The sequence below is a fragment of the Haliotis rufescens genome, unplaced genomic scaffold (assembly GCF_023055435.1).
Source record: "Haliotis rufescens isolate VD_foot unplaced genomic scaffold, xgHalRufe1.0.p SCAF_45, whole genome shotgun sequence".
Lineage (NCBI taxonomy): Eukaryota > Metazoa > Mollusca > Gastropoda > Lepetellida > Haliotidae > Haliotis > Haliotis rufescens.
Genome location: NW_025964168.1, coordinates 1,612,132 through 1,632,566, shown reverse-complemented (window position 1 = coordinate 1,632,566; position 20,435 = coordinate 1,612,132). Strand labels below are relative to the sequence as shown.

Here is a 20,435-nt window from a genome sequence, read left to right as displayed (position 1 = left end):
ATTTGGAGCCCAAATAATGTTATGCCATTATGGGTTTACGTTTTCCATCTGTAAACTGTATTTAAAGTTTATATTCGATGAAAGAAGGTATAGGTATCTATTGTATAAATTGCACTTAAAGTAATCTTTAAACGGCATAACAGTTTGACATATCACCACAGTTAACACGATAATGTAACCAGAGAGTAATAGAAGTACACTGTGCATGTGTCCTAGGGCGCCAGTTCCACACACACGAATCATGCTCCAAGTAATACGATTAGATTGACAATAAAATAGCTCATGTCCATCTGGGATCCAGAGAGCAGCATCTTCCCGAGACAAGAGGGTTAACTGACTATAAAAGTCCAGTTTCCACCCTTGCCGAACTACGCTTATATTATGGAGTTAAAGGGGTTTCATGTCCATGAATGATAGAAGCATTCAGCAGCATATTTTATAGTCATAATAATTCCTGAAGTTTGTTTTGGGATCCAGAGAGCAGCATCTTCCCGAGACAAGAGAGTTAACTGACTAAAAAAGTCCAGTTTCCACCCTTGCCGAACTGCGCTGATATTATGGAGTTAAAGGGGCTCATGTCCATGATTGATAGAAGCATTCAGCAGCATATTTCATAGTCATAGTAATTCCTAAAGTTTTGGGGATCCAGGGAGCAGTTTGTTTTGGGATCCAGAGAGCAGGAGCTGCATAGCTCTGTCGGGGATTCACATGTTTTTATTTTTGCATTCGAAAAGGAATATTTTTATCAACAAGATCAGACAGGTTCCTCAGTTGAATGAAGGCAGTTGTATCTCAAACAAAATACTTTGAAGATACTTCTAACCTCTAGAGGTAGCCAGTGAAGGTAATTTAGTACGGGAGAAATACGCGACCATTTTGGAGTACGGGAAACAATTGTGGCAGCTTTATTATGAACTTTCTGCAGTGTTTGGTACCTTAACTGTCTAAACTTCTAAACTCATCTCAATTGATAACATGTGTGACAGGACAATGTGGTCAGATTGGAAGAATTCATTCTGTCATTCAATACGCGTTTTAAGACGACACATATTCAGGCAGAATATTTTTTGTTATCAAATTGTGTGAATGGTGGGGGCTGCCGGTAAAGCAGTAGTTTTGCAGTTGACTCCGCTTAATTGATAAATGCCTCTGAGCTTAAAATGAAGCTCGGGGACCCAGTTCAAGTAAATAGGAAAAGTCAACGCCAGAGAATAACCTGTCTCGATTATCCAACTAAACAGATGCATTCGGGCGTAAAATAGGTCTTCAGCAACCCATGCTTGCCATAAAAGGCGACTATGCTTGTTGTAAGAGGCGACTAACGGGATCGGGTGGTCATGCTCGCTGACTTGGTTGGTGCATGTCATCGTATCCCAATTGCGTGGATCGATGCTCATGATGTCAATCACTGGATTGTCTGGTCCAGACTCGATTATTTACAGACTGCCGTCATATAGCTGGAATATTGCTGAGTGCGGCGTTAAACAACACACAATTCGGTCGTTAAATGCCAGACTAAAAATACATGGGTACATACACATGTATCAACTGTGAAGTCCTGTCTCATACTGCTGTTGTTAATCCGATATGGGACCGCCCCGAGGTTTTGTTTGTGGTTGTGTGTCCGCCGGGGGAACGGAAGGTCGTGGGTTCGATCCCCGGCCGCGTCATACCAAAAGACGTTAAACGATGATACTTGTTGTTACCCTGTCTGGCGCTTGGAACAAGGGGGTCTAAAACAAGCTAAAATGGCTTAAATTAAGTTTAAAGTGGATTGATCTCCCCCACCGGATGTGCTTCAACACGCTACTATATGGTCAATGCTCACCAATAGTAACCTTGCTGTTAGAGGTCTCCATACAAGGCGCATTGAACCACTGACGTGGGTGATATTCTGGATACTCAGTGTGACATATTCGCCGCATAACTGCGATACTGGTTTGTTGACAGCTGTCATTTCAATTTCTTCTTGACTCATAAATTTGAAAACGTTGAAAAAAGAAATTGTCTTTGTTATTGCTCTCTCATTCCATTTGTGAGTATTGTTTCATTAAACTTGGTATATTCATTCCTCCTATCACGTTTTTGTCCCTTCGTATTTTAGCCCTAGGTTTTAATTTGCATGTAATGTTATTCAATTAAAATAGGCAAAAACGCGTAATTAAGCTCAGGGCTCAGATACGCACAGTTCCGGTATGGTGCAGACAAACTCTGAAACATAATGTGGGAGAACCCGGGAAACTATTGCGACATGGTTATATTATCATACAATTGAAATATCCATTCACATTAAATATTGATTCGCCAGTGAGAAAAAAAGTAACTTTGTGACCTTGCTCAACCTTGGCAAAGCCATCGTATGTAACTATTTCTACAGGCTATCTCTCGCTAGATGCGTGTTAGTGGCTATTAAATCGGAAAGGTGAGAACGCCCAAAGTTTTCAGTGTCAGGCTTAATATCGCCTTTCACACCCGCCTGGTGCGATGTGGCAAGTGTACAATGTGATTTACAGGATCTATGTAACGTGATTAACGTGAGACCAAAGGTGTTGCAGGGGCTTTGAGATATAATTGGGTTTATCGTCACGTTAAAAAAAAATACACTCAAATGGCAACGTGCCAGTGTGTCGTGCATGATGTGTTGTAGACACAATGTTCTCGCCATGTACTACACAGTGCTTGATAACATGTACATTCATTCCTTATTTGGTTCCAGAATATATTATATATTTTCAGAATGTGTGCCCTATAACGGGGTGTTGGCGATTATTGCTCTCCAGACAATGCAGCAACTGTCTGTTGTTTGGAAATATTAGTAATCCAGCACTCTGCTGGAATGTAACTTGATAGTATAGATAAGCGGCGGCGTCACGTTCACGTAAACAAAATCCAACAAGTTTATACACATTTCGTTAAGTCATTGCCTACGCGCGGAACCTGAAGTGTAGCGAGAAACATGGATGGCCTAAAACAAAGGCAAAATATTTTATTTTTTTTATTTCATCATCATACCTGCTGGAGGATGGAAGGAATATTTGTCTGCTATTTATTTTCACCTCAAGCATCCAGCTTTCTTTTCTGTACCCACTACACTGTATCACACTGTGAAAAAGGAGGCCAAGTTGGATATTGCTTCACATCACATCAAGCAGTGGCTCGCTTCACAGGAATTGTATTCCCTGCCACAGAGTGGTCGCCTCTAGACTTTTTGTTGTTGTTTTGAAATATAAACTTTTAGTCTCAAGATAGTTGCCACGGTTTTACAATTAACCCTTACAGACTCACATGGCGAGAGGTATAGGGCTTTGTGTGATAATAATATTACTTTATAATAATAATAACAAGTACCAAAATAACAGTTAATATATCAATCAATTTGTTTCAAGAATAAGTCTATTTTTTAATTAAATCTAAATTATCCTTACGTTTGGTTTGTTGCATTATGTGCATAATATCCTTGAGTTCTTTTACAAATTTATCAAAATATAGTTGAATACAGACTTAGCGGACATGTCAAATATGTCATCAGACAATGGCGGTATGAATCATTTTTTGGTAGCTCTTAATGTTTTCACAAGTTATGTAAGGCTGGAGAACCTGAAAACAAAACACCTGACTCTGTTATTAGGGAAACGAAGAAGATATTTTCACATACAAAATGTACTCTGCCACGAATTATAAGACACAGGTTGTGAATTTGATCATTAGAAAGTGAGATCTTATCTACGATGTAAGGGTATCATATTTATGTGGGCCCCGAATGAAACTATTGTTTCTCATGCTTAACGAGTGCTTACTCTCAAGACCACTATGTACAGATATATGGCTTACATTTAGACTTGGGGCTGTCAGGTAGCCTAGTGGTAAAGCGTTCGCTCGTCACGTTGAAGACCCGGGTTCGATTCCCGACATGGTTACAATATGTGAAGCCCATTTCTGGTGTCCCCCGCCGTGATATTGCTGGAATATTGTTGAATCGGCGAAAAACTATACTCACTCACTCACTACAATTACTTATTAGACTAACAATTGCCTGGATATCTCAGAAGATCTCGTGAAAGATTTCAACCACAGACCCCATAGCTCACTGAATGAACGATCGACTGATCACCTGATATTAATAAGAATATGGAGGTTGTTGTGGAGTCTGTTGACCTGATAATCTGACTAAATGGGTACAAAAACAGTTTGGGCTTTAAGTGGGTGATAAAGTCTGATCTTAAACATCCTTTTCAAAGAGACTACATACAAATTTGACTGAGGAAATAGGTCATCAAAAGACGATACTATTGTGATGGTATACCTATCTATCAGAGACTAATTAAACCAGTCCCTAACAACATGATATGGTTTTATACAAAGTGGCAACCCCTTTAAGTCACTATAAATAAAGCCATACATGGGACATTTGTATGGTGTATTCTTTACAGGAAGTACATTATTTCGATTCCCAGAACAGCAACATCTCAGATGACGTGATGAACGAGGCTAACAATGACAAACACATCGCACGATTGTTCACACGCACATAGCATTACAAAAATGTAATTAATTTTCTGTTGTTAAAAACATTTTCCTTAAGGCAAAGAGTCGCGTGATATTGCGCAAAATTCCCACTATGTGACTTTTTATAATTCTTCCGTCAACAGGCAACAGATCGGTGTCTCTTAAACTCAAACTCACTAACGGGATCGGGTGGTCAGGCTCGCTGACATGTCACCTCATCCCCGTCCACCATTTGTGACCAACTCGTCTCGTACGTTACGGAAACATGCGAGTGGTGACGAATGACCCCACCCTCCGAACCCAACACCACCACCCATACATGTTATTGTCATGAACTGTGCCGATATGTCTCATCAGATTTTGAAGAGACCCCTGAAGATCTGGGTGGAATGAGTCTTCAGAAACCCATGCTTGTCCTAAGAGGCGGCTATGCTTGTCTTAAGGGGCGACTAATGGGATTGGGTGGTCAGACTCGCTGACTTGGTTGATGATGCATGTCATCATATCCCAACTGAACATTGATCGATGCTCATGAAGTCAGTCACTGGATTGTCTGGTCGAGAATCGATTATTTACAGACGTAAATGACAGGTACTTTGTGTCATAAAAGTTGAATGAAGAACAAGAAACATTTTGGGTATGACATAGTTAATGGGTTAGCAAGCATTCGCCGTTATAAATCCATTATAAATTAACTTCCTCAATAATATAGCGCACCATAGTACTTTCATTTTCTGATTCATGTATTGCAACTTCGCCAAGGCCAACCAAAAGCATTGACTGTCCTTCAAACCTACAGGCAGTGATCAAACTCGAGTCCAAATTAATGTATTTCCAACAATCTCCTCAGGGCAAAAAGAAGTCTTAAATTTGTTTTCCGCAAATAAGTATCACACATACACTGTCTCAATAATCTCTTTGGTTTAACAGGGGCAAGGGTGGCCCAGTTGTCTAAGGCATCGCAATTCTTGTGCAGAGTTGCGTCCCTTGGGAATCCTGTCCTCGTGGGTTTCACAGAAGTGGTAAACATTTGAGGCCTGCATCACTTCGGGCTTTCCTCCCACATTAAGCTGACATGCCGTAATATAACTGGAATACTGTCAAAAGCGGCGTTAACCCAACTCACTCACTCACTCACTTTGGTTTAACTTTCAAACAACCAAGTATTTGACATTGAAAAAACACAGCCTGCTTGTACACATGTATTTTATTCACACCATACATTACATAAAACCTCATACAACTTACATTGCTGTTATCAGTGTATCTTGTTTTAATCCTTGTTATCAATGTTTTCTCAGGTACAAAAATGTTATGACAGAAAAAACATCCTCTCAGTTTGTTGCTCCTCAGATTGTGAGGTCATGTATCTGCCTTCTTGTCCGCGATGGCCCTGTTTGCTCTCAGTACGTCACCCGGGCTGGGGTAGGGACGCTGCTGGAAGAGAGGCCCCGATGCTGTCACGTCCACGCCCGTTTTGGCCTTGCCCCGCTGATCAAGTCCATCAGACCAGCCCCCTCTGCAACAGATGGACAACAGTGAACACATATTCTGAAGATATGACAGGATACAGGAGCTGTGTTTCAGCAGCAGAGGAACTGTCATCCCTTCATTACACCTCACACTCAGCGCAACAGCTTATATTTTCATGTTGTGTCCTGTGCTTGTATACACGGAGGTTTCAAGCTTACTTGCAATATTGACATATACTTTCAATATGATACAGGGGTAGACACGGGGGAAAAACCCAACTCATCCAGATTTCAGGGATGTTCCTTAGGAGTGTGAGAATGTCAGTGTCTAACACACTCACTTATTTCAAATATTACCACGTGTCCAACACACTGACTGGTTTCAAATATTACCACGTGTCCAACACACTGACTGGTTTCAAATATTAACCAGTGTCCAACACACTGACTGGTTTCAAATATTACCACGTGTCCAACACACTGACTGGTTTCAATTATTAACCAGTGTCCAACACACTGACTGGTTTCAATTATTAACCAGTGTCCAACACACTGACTGGTTTCAAATATTAACCAGTGTCCAACACACTCACTGGTTTCAAATATTAACCAGTGTCCAACACACTGACTGGTTTCAAATATTAACCAGTGTCCAACACACTGACTGGTTTCAAATATTAACCAGTGTCCAACATACTGACTGGTTTCAAATATTAACCAGTGTCCAACACACTCACTGGTTTCAAATATTGCATTGTGTTCATCAAACCCAGGAACAAGGGAGATAATTCACATTGTAGACATCCCATCAACTAAACACAAATTGTGTTGATACGTTCCTCATGGTTAACAGATTTATCTGAGGGCAGATATTACCCTACAAACACATCAGTGGTGGATATGTCTAACCATGACTTGGGTGCTCATTTTACAACCATGCAATATCTGTATGATACCTGATCAGTACAAGTCAAATTAACTTCATCTTTCACCGCTCAACTTCCTTCATACAACTAATCATATGGACATACATAAACTCAGAAAAGGAATGGCAGGTCCAAAAAAGAAAATCAAGATCCACTGATTAGAAATTATTTCAATTAATTAATTAATTAATTCAATTTTCAAAAGGGGATCTGGGAACCCTTTTTGATTCGTCCTCTGCATCTGTATATGAGTGAGTATGGTTTTACACCACGTTAAGCAATATTCCAGAAATAGGCTTCCCACATTGTACCCACGTGGGCAATCAAACCTGGGCCTTTGGCATGATGGATGAATGCTTTAAACAAGACTACTCCATCGCCCCCATCTGTGTACAAAATATCATGTTCCTTACCGAGGAATGTCCGAATATGAAGCCGGATCCATGGGGTCAAGGCCATCTCTTCCCCGGCCTGAAAATAGAGATGAATACAATTGCAGTTATCTGCTTGTCGGCCTTTCATAGTCTTTCCATTTGTAAACTACATTTCAGCTGCATGGCCACTTCCCGAGGCAAGGGCATTAACTGACTATAAAAGCCCAGTTCCCGCCCATGCCGAACTGGAGTTTCAAGGCCCGATCGTAGCGCCACTAGTGGCTATTATATGTTTTGTCCCTTCTATGTCCCTCCTCTTGACCAATCAGATTCCACCTCTCATATCACTTGCATTTGCTTTAAACAAAATGGTGGCAACCAGTCAAGATGATCTGATCGATAATCAAGATCTGTATTGTAATAAAATGGGTCCTACATCGAGCACGTTCATTAAAAACATGAAAAGATTTGCAAATCCTTCAATTGACCGAAATCTGCCTGTTGACATGGTTGAAATCCATGTTGTTTGCAAACCAGATGTCTCGTTCATCACATAACTTCGATTAAACTATGCATAGAATCTTTAGTCCAACCAAAATATAACTCCGGAATTCCAGCCTAGTTCAGCAACAGTTGACACTGGACTTTTATAGTCAGTTAACGCACTTGCCTCGGAAGATGCTGCATGGTTGAAATTTGTGGAAGCTGAACAGTACACCGAGTTGCTATGAATATAACGATGAGGTAATGAAGATTCCTTACACAATGTACATACTGTAAACTGATAGAAAATCATATTTCTCTACACTGTTCGTATTGTTTGATAATATCCTGCATACCACCTGTACCAAAGTGCTATATGTATGGTTCTTATAATTTTAAATATATATAGTAATAGCTGCAACTAAAATAACATAATATTGGAATATATTATTCCAGATAAAATAATAATTTCAGACACAATTTCTTCTGACCATTGCTTCTTTGAAGTTGTATCATTGGGTGCTTTTTAACTGAATCACTGGTAGATTGGAGGGAAATGTGTGCACAGCTTATTGCTATTTCAGCTTAGTTTATGATAAAATACACACAGTAATCTTAATCTCAGCATATGAAACAATGCCTTGGACAGCAGGAAATACAATTTAAATGGTAAATCATCATGTCAAGTGATGTTTTATATAAAATTTCATATTTTTATATACCAAGTTTGTTATACCTGTTTATTCATCTGAATTGATGAAGGGATACAATGTTGTTGTTTTTTTAAAGTGCATATATATAATACTTGATAAATCTTTTTTTACACTATGAATCATAAACAACTTCTATTCTAGTCGTTTTTTAACCTCTGAAACTTGCAACAAAAATCATGTTAGGTAGGCAGAGCATGTATACTGTTTTGTTGGTCATCTACCACCTAGGACTCCACCTCGGTTAAACCGATGATCATCTATAACGCTCATTAATTGTAATGTTGTAGAGAGGGATCACTTTAATACAAAAGCATGATAAAGTATCAAAATTTTCTGAGAACTCACACAAATCTACAAAGTTTATTTCAACATCATCAACCACTGCATCGTGAACATCGACTGCTCTGACCTTTTCTATCATCTCGCCTCCTCCTGTCCCGATCCCTGTCCCTGTCTCGATCTCTATCCCGGTCCCGACTGCGGTCCCTATCACGCTCACGGTCCCAGTCGCGGTCCCTCTCACGTCTATCACGTCGTCGCCTCTGCTCCACTTCCTCCTCTGAGTCGGAACTACTGTCGTCACTCTGCAAAGAGTCCCAAAGATGCACAGGGATATTACCAAAACAGGCATATCACTAGAGCACTGTTGGCTGGAGTACTTCATATTTTGTAAATTTTTGTTTTGTTTGTTTGTTGTTTAACGCCACACTCAGCAATAATCCAGCTATATGAGGGGGGTCTGTAAATAATTGAGTCTGGACCAGACAATCCAGTGATTGACATCATGAGATTCGATCCATGCCATTGGGATCGATGACATGCATCAACCAAGTCAGCGAGCCTGACCACACGATCCCATTAGTCGCCCTAGGACAAGCATAGTCGCCTTTTACGGGCGGCATGGGTTGCTGCAGACCTATTCTACCCCGGATCTTCACGGGTCTATTTTGTAAACAGTTTACAAATCCAAAACAGGAAGAGAAGAGTAATCAGAATCCTAACCTCACAGACTGCTGCAGTAGCTACCCTATTAAATGTAAAGACTAAGTGAAAACCTTATTTCATTAGTCAGGGTGTGTAGCAGGTTCTGCTTGAAGAAGACAAAATGTTTACTATGTTTACATGTTCTGTAAGTTTTATTCAGTTCCAATTTGTACCAAAATTGAAGCACTGACAACTTGTTCAGAACCATAGCCCTCAAATGCATCAAGTCAGTGAGGACTACATCATTGGATATTTACTTGTCCTCAGCACAATTCAATACTCAGGCTAGTGCACAAGAATGAATTTCAAAGGCTGTGTAGATATATATGGGGTAAGTTCAATGCTGTAATGCATCATGTTTCTGTCTTATCACTGCATGCCAACTTATGTTGGTGGAAAGTGATGCACATATAATGTAGAGATACAACTTTGGTAAAACCCACGAGTACAGTACAAGTGTAAAGATTTACTCATAATGTATATCCCAGGACCACCATCTTCTTGCGAGGTCCTAGATTCATACAACATGATACCAGCACTTATAACAGGAGAACATGGTAAATGGTTTCAAAATGAACTGTAAAAAGTGCTTTCTTAACATAAGTACATGAGTCCTCTAGCCATTATCAGTTCCACAGTGAGAACCATGGACCTGGGCCTCAGTTTACATGAAGCCCATGTCCATGGGTTCACTGTGGAAAGAGGCCCAGGTCCATGGGTCTCATCCTGGAAGGAGGCCCATGTCCATAGGTCTCACTATGGAAGGAGGCCCATGTCCATGGGTCTCATCCTGGAAGGAGGCCCAGATCCATGGGTCTCATCCTGGAAGGAGGCCCATGTCCATAGGTCTCACTGTGGAAGGAGGCCCAGGTCCGAGGGTCTCACTGTGGAAGGAGGCCCAGGTCCATGGGTTTCATCATGGAAGGAGGCCCTGGTCCCATGGGTCTCACTGTGGAAGGAGACCCAGGACCATGGGTCCTCACAGTGGATCTAGCACTGGCCACTCACCATTGCTTTGCCTGTGTCCATGTCTTCTTCATCACTGTGTTCATCCATGTCCAGTATGCCCCCGACCTTGCCCAGCACAGCTGTAACAAACATCACAAACACTGCTCAAAACCAAGCCCGAAAACCAAGGGGTTATTACCCCAATGTTGAAACCACAGATTTAGGGGCTCCCGAGAGCAAAAATACTTTAGCAGCAAATTTCAAAGAACTAAGGCTGCAGGGATGCTCCTAAATCCTTAACCACGGTTTAATGAATTAAAGCATCATGAATCATCTATGGACAATGTTGGGATCATGTTGAGCTTTTAACAGGTTTATTGTGATGCATCAGCTTCACGTGGGAGGAAAGCCCAAAGATAGGCAAGTGTAAAGGCCTACAACCCTACGATGAAAACCCACAAGCAAGGGTAATCAATGGCAAGATATAGACAGACAAAGGTCCATAATGGGATGAATCTGGGATTTGAAAATATGGGGGCGGTCGGGTAGCTTAGTGGTTAAAGCTTCACTCGTCACGCCGAAGACCAAGGTTCGATTCCCGACATGGGTACAATGTGTGAAACCCATTTCTGGTGTTCCCCACCGTGATATTGCTGGAATATTGCTAAAAGCGGCGTAAAACCATACTCAGTCACTCACTTACTTTGAAAACATGATCACCAGATCCTGCCTTTACTGGCATGGCTAAGGGACACAACTCTGCATAAGGAGTTACAGTGCCTTGGGCCACCGGGCCCCCGAGTAGGGTGCACACTCAATATACATGTATTTACAAACTGATCATTCACCATGAACAATCATCTTCTGATTTTACAATGCACATGCATTGAACTCTTATTATCATTCAGAGGAATCTTACAGTTTAACAACAGAAAATCAATGTTCTTGATAATATAAACAAAAAATGACATGCATCTTTCAAATGTCTGTACAGATGAAACCACTTCATATTAGATATCATTCACAAACTAGCCAAACTTATCAGCCTTGCCATCAAATATGCATAGACTCGTAAATGTATTTCCAGAATTCCAGCCTAGTTCGGCAAGGGGAAAACGGGAGTTTTACAGTCAGTTCACTCCCTTGATGAAAGATGGTTATTGATAAGTCTAAATACACCAAGATAGCTGTGTAGATACCTTGTAGCTTTTCAGCTGGCAGTGTGATCTGGGCCTTGGGGTGAGAGGGGGACAGCCAGGCTACTTGGTCAGTCACCAGGTTCCAGTAGTAGTAGCGCCCCCTGAAACACACAACACAGTAGAAGCACGCCCTAAAACACACCACACAGTAGTAGGGCCCCCTGAAACACACAACACAGTAGTAGCGCCCCCTGAAACACACAACACAGAAGTAGCACCCCTTTAAACACACAACACAGTAGTAGCACCCCTTTAAACACACAACACAGTAGTAGCACCCCTTTAAACACACAACACAGTAGAAGCAACCCCTGAAACACACAACATAGTAGTAGCACCCCTTTAAACACACAACACAGTAGTAGCACCCCTTTAAACACACAACACAGTAATAGCACCCCCTGAAACACACAACACAGTAGTAGCACCCCTTTAAACACACAACACAGTAGTAGCACCCCTTTAAACACACAACACAGTAGTAGCACCCCTTTAAACACACAAAACAGTAGTAGCACCCCTTGAAAAGCACAGAAGTAATGCCCCTTGAAACACACAAAACAGAAGTAATGCCCCTTGATACACAAAACAGAAGTAGTGCCCCTTTGAAACACACAAAACAGAAGTAGTGCCCCTCTGAAACACACAAAACAGAAGTAGTGCCCCTCTTAAACACACAAAACAGAAGTAGTGCCCCTCTGAAACACACAAAACAGTAGTAGTTCCCCACTGAAACACACACAACAGAAGTAGTGCCCCTCTGAAACACACAAAACAGAAGTAGTGCCCCTCTGAAACACACAAAACAGTAGTAGTTCCCCACTGAAACACAAAACAGTAGTAGTTCCCCACTGAAACACACAAAACAGAAGTAGTGCCCCTCTGAAACACACAAAACAGTAGTAGTGCCCCACTGAAACACACAAAACAGAAGTAGTTCCCCACTGAAACACACAAAACAGTAGTAGTTCCCCACTGAAACACACAAAACAGTAGTAGTTCCCCACTGAAACACACAAAACAGAAGTAGTGCCCCACTGAAACACACAAAACAGTAGTAGTTCCCCTCTGAAACACACAAAACAGAAGTAGTGCCCCTCTGAAACACACAAAACAGTAGTAGTGCCCCACTGAAACACACAAAACAGTAGTAGTTCCCGACTGAAACACACAAAACAGTAGTAGTTCCCCACTGAAACACACAAAACAGTAGTAGTTCCCCACTGAAACACACAAAACAGAAGTAGTTCCCCACTGAAACACACAAAACAGTAGTAGTTCCCCACTGAAACACACAAAACAGAAGTAGTGCCCCTCTGAAACACACAAAACAGTAGTAGTTCCCCACTGAAACACACAAAACAGTAGAAGTTCCCCACTGAAACACACAAAACAGAAGTAGTGCCCCTCTGAAACACACAAAACAGTAGTAGTTCCCCACTGAAACACACAAAACAGTAGTAGTTCCCCACTGAAACACACAAAACAGTAGTAGTTCCCCACTGAAACACACAAAACAGTAGTAGTTCCCCACTGAAACACACAAAACAGAAGTAGTGCCCCTCTGAAACACACAAAACAGTAGTAGTTCCCCTCTGAAACACACAAAACAGTAGAAGTTCCCCACTGAAACACACAAAACAGTAGTAGTTCCCCTCTGAAACACACAAAACAGAAGTAGTTCCCCACTGAAACACACAAAACAGTAGTAGTTCCCCACTGAAACACACAAAACAGTAGTAGTTCCCCACTGAAACACACAAAACAGTAGTAGTTCCCCACTGAAACACACAAAACAGTAGTAGTTCCCCACTGAAACACACAAAACAGTAGTAGTTCCCCACTGAAACACACAAAAGAGAAGTAGTGCCCCACTGAAACACACAAAACAGTAGTAGTTCCCCACTGAAACACACAAAACAGTAGAAGTTCCCCACTGAAACACACAAAACAGAAGTAGTGCCCCTCTGAAACACACAAAACAGTAGTAGTTCCCCACTGAAACACACAAAACAGTAGTAGTTCCCCACTGAAACACACAAAACAGTAGTAGTTCCCCACTGAAACACACAAAACAGTAGTAGTTCCCCACTGAAACACACAAAACAGAAGTAGTGCCCCTCTGAAACACACAAAACAGTAGTAGTGCCCCACTGAAACACACAAAACAGTAGAAGTTCCCCACTGAAACACACAAAACAGTAGTAGTTCCCCTCTGAAACACACAAAACAGAAGTAGTTCCCCACTGAAACACACAAAACAGTAGTAGTTCCCCACTGAAACACACAAAACAGTAGTAGTTCCCCACTGAAACACACAAAACAGAAGTAGTTCCCCACTGAAACACACAAAACAGTAGTAGTTCCCCACTGAAACACACAAAACAGTAGTAGTTCCCCACTGAAACACACAAAACAGAAGTAGTGCCCCACTGAAACACACAAAACAGTAGTAGTTCCCCACTGAAACACACAAAACAGTAGAAGTTCCCCACTGAAACACACAAAACAGTAGTAGTTCCCCTCTGAAACACACAAAACAGAAGTAGTTCCCCACTGAAACACACAAAACAGTAGTAGTTCCCCACTGAAACACACAAAACAGTAGTAGTTCCCCACTGAAACACACAAAACAGTAGTAGTTCCCCACTGAAACACACAAAACAGAAGTAGTGCCCCTCTGAAACACACAAAACAGTAGTAGTTCCCCACTGAAACACACAAAACAGTAGAAGTTCCCCACTGAAACACACAAAACAGTAGTAGTTCCCCTCTGAAACACACAAAACAGAAGTAGTTCCCCACTGAAACACACAAAACAGTAGTAGTTCCCCACTGAAACACACAAAACAGTAGTAGTTCCCCACTGAAACACACAAAACAGAAGTAGTTCCCCACTGAAACACACAAAACAGTAGTAGTTCCCCACTGAAACACACAAAACAGTAGTAGTTCCCCACTGAAACACACAAAACAGAAGTAGTGCCCCACTGAAACACACAAAACAGTAGTAGTTCCCCACTGAAACACACAAAACAGAAGAAGTTCCCCTCTGAAACAGACAACAGGGGGCTGCTTAATTGCTGAAAAAATAGATATGCTGTTTCAATCTTACATTATATACAAAACAAATCTCGAGTTATTTTTCATAGTGGGATAAGAAGATAACAACAACGTACGTGCTTGGATCAGCAACTTCCTGCCAGCCCTCGGGAAGTGGGTATTTCCGCAGATGGCGATCTCTTCTCTTCAGCATGACTGGATCTGTCTTGAACTCTCTCAGGCCATATCTTTTTCTGTGGATACAAATAACAATTACATCGTCTGTAGTAACACGTACCAAATCGCCATCAGACAACCACAGAACTCTCAACTAGTATACAGTTCTAGTCCATGCTCTAAGGACCCGTGAAGATCAGAGTAGAACAGGTCTCCAGGAACCCATGCTTGCCGCCAAAGGCAACGATGCTTGTCGAAAGAAGTGACTACAGGATTGCGTGATCAGGCTCACTGACTTGGATCGATGCTCATGATGTCAATCACTGGATTGTCTGGTCCAGACTTGATTATTAACAGACTGCCATCATACGGCTGGAATATTGCTGAGTGCGGCGTTAAACAACAAACAAACAACCCATGCTCTAAGAGTTATATGAGTAAAGCTGCTAAACCGTTTCTAAGAACACATCTAAGCATTGCATGATACAATTACTTTCAGAATATTGTTGTATATTTAAGTTTTGTATTAATTAAGGTGACAACATAGATAGTACCAGTAAGTGAAAGCATGCAAGTGATCACATGTGCATCTGTGCTACCTGCAGTAGACTTTACCATGTTTAAGCTGATGGTACACACCTGCAGTAGACTTTACGCTGATGGTACACACCTGCTGTAGACTTCACACTGATGGTACACACCTGCAGTAGACTTCACACTGATGGTACACACCTGCAGTAGACTTTACACTGATGGTACACACCTGCAGTAAACTTCACACTGATGGTACACACCTGTAGTTGGCTTCACACTGATGGTACACACCTGCAGTAGACTTTACGCTGATGGTACACACCTGCAGTAAACTTCACACTGATGGTGCACACCTGTAGTTGGCTTAACACTGATGGTACACACCTGCAGTAGACTTCACGCTGATGGTACACACCTGCAGTAGGCTTCACACTGATGGTACACACCTGCATTAGGCTTCACACTGATGGTACATACCTGCATAAGGCTTCACACTGATGGTACATACCTGCATAAGGCTTCACACTGATGGTACACACCTGCAGTAGACTTCACACTGATGGTACACACCTGCAGTAGGCTTCACACTGATGGTACACACCTGCATTAGGCTTCACACTGATGGTACATACCTGCAGTAGGCTTCACACTGATGGTACACACCTGCAGTAGACTTCACACTGACGGTACATACCTGCAAGTGACTTCACACTGATGGTACACACCTGCAGTAGACTTCACACTGATGGTACACACCTGCATTAGGCTTCATACTGATGGTACACACCTACAGGTGACTTCACACTAATGGTACATACCTGCAGTAGACTTCACACTGATGGTACACACCTGCATTAGGCTTCACACTGATGGTACATACCTGTAGTAGGCTTCACGCTGATGGTACACACCTGCAGTAGACTTCACACTGATGGTACATACCTGCAGTAGGCTTCACACTGATGATACATACCTGCAGTAGACTTCCACTGATGGTACACTCCTGCAGTAGACTCCACACAGATGGTACATACCTGCAGTAGACTTTACACTGATGGTACACACCTGCATTAGGCTTCACACTGATGGGACATACCTGCAGTAGGCTTCACACTGATGGTACACACCTGCATTAGGCTTCACACTGATGGTACACACCTGCAGTAGGCTTCACACTGATGGTACACACCTGCATTAGGCTTCACACTGATGGTACAAACCTGCATTAGGCTTCACACTGATGGTACATACTTGCAGTAGACTTCACACAGATGGTACATACCTGCAGTAGGCTTCACACTGATGGTACACACCTGCATTAGGCTTCACACTGATGGTACATACCCACAGTTTGCTTCACACTGATGGTACATACCTGCAGTAGACTTCCACGGATGGTACACACCTGCAGTAGACTTCACACAGATGGTACATACCTGCAGTAGACTTTACACTGATCGTTCACACTGCATTAGGCTTCACACTGATGGTACATACCTGCAGTAGGCTTCACACTGATGGTACTTACCTGCAGTAGGCTTCACACTGATGGTACTAACCTGCATTAGGCTTCACACTGATGGTACATACCTGCAGTAGACTTCACACTGATGGTACACACCTGCATTAGGCTTCATACTGATGGTACATACCTGCAGTAGACTTCACACTGATGGTACACACCTGCAGTAGGCTTCACACTGATGGTACATACCTGCAGTAGACTTCACACTGATGGTACACACCTGCAGTAGACTTCACACTGATGGTACACACCTGCATTAGGCTTCATACTGATGGTACACACCTGCAGGTGACTTCACACTAATGGTACACACCTGCAGTAGGCTTCACACTGATGGTACATACCTGCAGTAGGCTTCACACTGATGGTACATACCTGCAGTAGGCTTCACACTGATGGTACACACCTGCAGTAGGCTTCACACTGATGGTACATACCTGCAGTAGGCTTCACACTGATGGTACACACCTGCAGTAGGCTTCACACTGATGGTACATACCTGCAGTAGACTTCACACAGATGGTACATACCTGCAGTAGGCTTCACACTGATGGTACATACCTGCAGTAGACTTCACACTGATGGTACATACCTGCAGTAGGCTTCACACTGATGGTACATACCTGCAGTAGACTTCACACTGATGGTACATACCTGCAGTAGGCTTCACACTGATGGTACATACCTGCAGTAGGCTTCACACTGATGGTACATACCTGCAGTAGGCTTAACACTGATGGTACACACCTGCAGTAGGCTTCACACTGATGGTACATACCTGCAGTAGACTTCACACAGATGGTACATACCTGCAGTAGACTTCACACTGATGGTACATACCTGCAGTAGGCTTCACACTGATGGTACATACCTGCAGTAGACTTCACACTGATGGTACATACCTGCAGTAGACTTCACACAGATGGTACATACCTGCAGTAGACATCACACTGATGGTACATACCTGCAGTAGGCTTAACACTGATGGTACACACCTGCAGTAGGCTTCACACTGATGGTACATACCTGCAGTAGGCTTCACACTGATGGTACACACCTGCAGTAGGCTTCACACTGATGGTACATACCTGCAGTAGACTTCACACAGATGGTACATACCTGCAGTAGGCTTCACACTGATGGTAGGGGTTGGCTCTGTTTGGACAAGCAGCAGCCTCATACAATAATGGTTCTGAACTCAAGGGGAGCACACCGGGCTGAGCGTAGTCTTCTACTGCTTTTGTTGGCAGCGCCTGATCCTCAGGCTCAGGTTTAGCCGGCTCATCGTAATCCTCAGCAAACACCTCTTCAATCTCCGCTGTTGAACATTATTCAGGGATAGAAATATTACATACAGCATGTATACAAGGTGAGGGTGTTATACATCATTATACCACATGATTTGATTTAATTCGTAATCGTTATCAGGTTATCCATTGAAAAAAAAACCACAAAAAATAAAAATGATCCATAAATGTACTGATGTAAGTTATAAGTAAATGACAGGTGCAATTGTAAAAACATCTTTGACTTTCTAAAATAATTAGCAGCTGATTAGCATGAAGTCAAATGACTCAAAACCAAATCTTATCATCGAAGCCAATAGCCAACATTATAAAATACGGATCAAGTTATAACCATTTTCAAGAGTGACCTCACTGATAGAGTGTCATGCTATCAACTTCGTTATAGCGAGAGTCATGACGATAAACATAGCAGTGCACATATTACTTTGTAAGGAAATCTCTACAGCCAAGTTTGTTGACCAAGACAAGCGTGCAGCACTCAACGTTTTGAATATGCACTCACCAGGGTGTATTGGCTCAGGCTTCTTCACTTCCTTTACAATACCTCGTTTTGCTAGCCTCGCCGCGAGGGCAGCTGGGAGCGGCATGGCGACAAAGATTTATCAATACCTATAACTATAACATGTACATGATGTAAGTGTCTCAACAAACACAATATCGTTTCAGCCTTGTCGGGAAAACAAAGGGACATAAGCAATGCGCACTGGCAAAGTTACCCCCCTTTGAATACCGCTACGAAAACAAACCAGCTGCGATGTGAAGCTTAGTGCCCGTCTTTGAGCAAAAGTCAACGGGTATTATTCGACAGAATGAATTTGTTGCATTCTTCTTCAGCGATAGAGACGATATAATAATGCGTTTCAACACAGATGTGCAGAACAACAAAATTCAACAAAGCCTAAAAAGTAAACTACATTCCTAATCTCATTAAAATCAGATCTTAGTTCTCGCTTGTTTAGCGGTAGCAGGAGCTAAGATCTGATTTTAATGAGATTGCCACTTTCCCGTTTCTATTTTTTAATGATTCGTTCATGCATGATTCGGTTCCAGTAAAACGTTGGGATACATAATTATATACGTGCTCACAACTTTGTTTCAACCCATAGCGAAAGAGTTTATTGAGTGAAAATTTTACGTATAAAGTAGTCATTCATATAAACAAAATATATTAGTTAAATTAAGTTAAAATTGGTCCATATCCTCATATAAGTTTCCATAAAGTCTCTGAACGAGAGAGCGAAGCATTCAGGGTGGCATATCCGATTTCTGTATCTCAAAAAGACATATGGGGAAGGCTCATGCCACTGATCGGCACATGTTACGGTAAAAAGTGTCAGTGAGCCGACCTACATCACTGTGTTATTGTTAATATCCCCTTTCAGCAGCAGCTGTGTTGTGGCGAGACTGTCCATTATCTGATAGATCCTGGGGTCAGGAGACATAGACTTACACAGGCTTTTCCCAAAGCATTGACAGCATTATTTTAGTTATTAATGGACTTATTCAAATATATAATACTTGTTCACGTGTTACATTATTTGTCTAGCTTGCATATATCACGATGTTCATTCATATAATAATTTTGTTTCGAAAGTAAACCATACCGTAAGAGGAGTTAGGCCAAGAAAGTGTTTACTGTGGGGGTAATAGTTAAATTGAACGCTTTTCAAATCTTCTCCAAACAGGCTAGAACTCCTGACATATCACCCCCTCTCGCCACCTATATTTAACTACAGTTGTGTACACTTTTCTGTTTCAGCATATATGTTCCAGTGTTTTTTTCTATTGAATTCTCTTATTCGTTGTGTTTTTTTCATTTCTCCACTCTGGGTCATCCTTAGTCTGTCTTACAGACCCTGATACAAATATATATCAAATACAGCCCATGCAATTCTATAATGTTTGGCAAGTCTAGATCACTGCAGTATCAGGAATGAAGAGAGTCACTGGGCTCCTTTTTATTATATTTTTATTAAGATAACTGAAAACTGTTTTTTTTATGTACGATATGTTCATTTCAGAGACTAGATTTTAGTCTAGGTCATCCTCAATACGACATTTACACGTTACCCATTAGTTGATCTAGCCACAGGAGTCCGTATCTAAAAATAGACGCCCTCATGCATATTCATGACCATCTCCACACGCGAGACCGGGCTTCGGGCTCGCGTGTGGAGATGGTCATGAATATGCATGAGGGCGTCTATTTTTAGAAACGGACTCCTATGATCTAGCTTTCAGTCAC

At 41.8% G+C, this 20,435-nt stretch overlaps 1 protein-coding gene across 1 annotated transcript; it reads right to left on the bottom strand.

Annotated features, from left to right (window-relative positions):
- Positions 1-5,695: 5,695 nt before the first annotated feature.
- Positions 5,696-18,892, bottom strand: LOC124145917 (polyglutamine-binding protein 1-like). The gene is made up of 8 exons (XM_046515889.2): positions 18,693-18,892; positions 18,003-18,201; positions 14,785-14,901; positions 11,606-11,706; positions 10,467-10,546; positions 8,884-9,058; positions 7,318-7,375; positions 5,696-6,025 (listed from the first exon to the last, which is right to left on the bottom strand). The coding sequence occupies exons 1-8, from the start codon at positions 18,775-18,777 to the stop codon at positions 5,869-5,871; spliced, it is 972 nt and encodes a 323-aa protein (XP_046371845.1). The 5' UTR covers positions 18,778-18,892; the 3' UTR covers positions 5,696-5,868.
- Between the last annotated feature and the right edge of the window lie 1,543 nt (positions 18,893-20,435).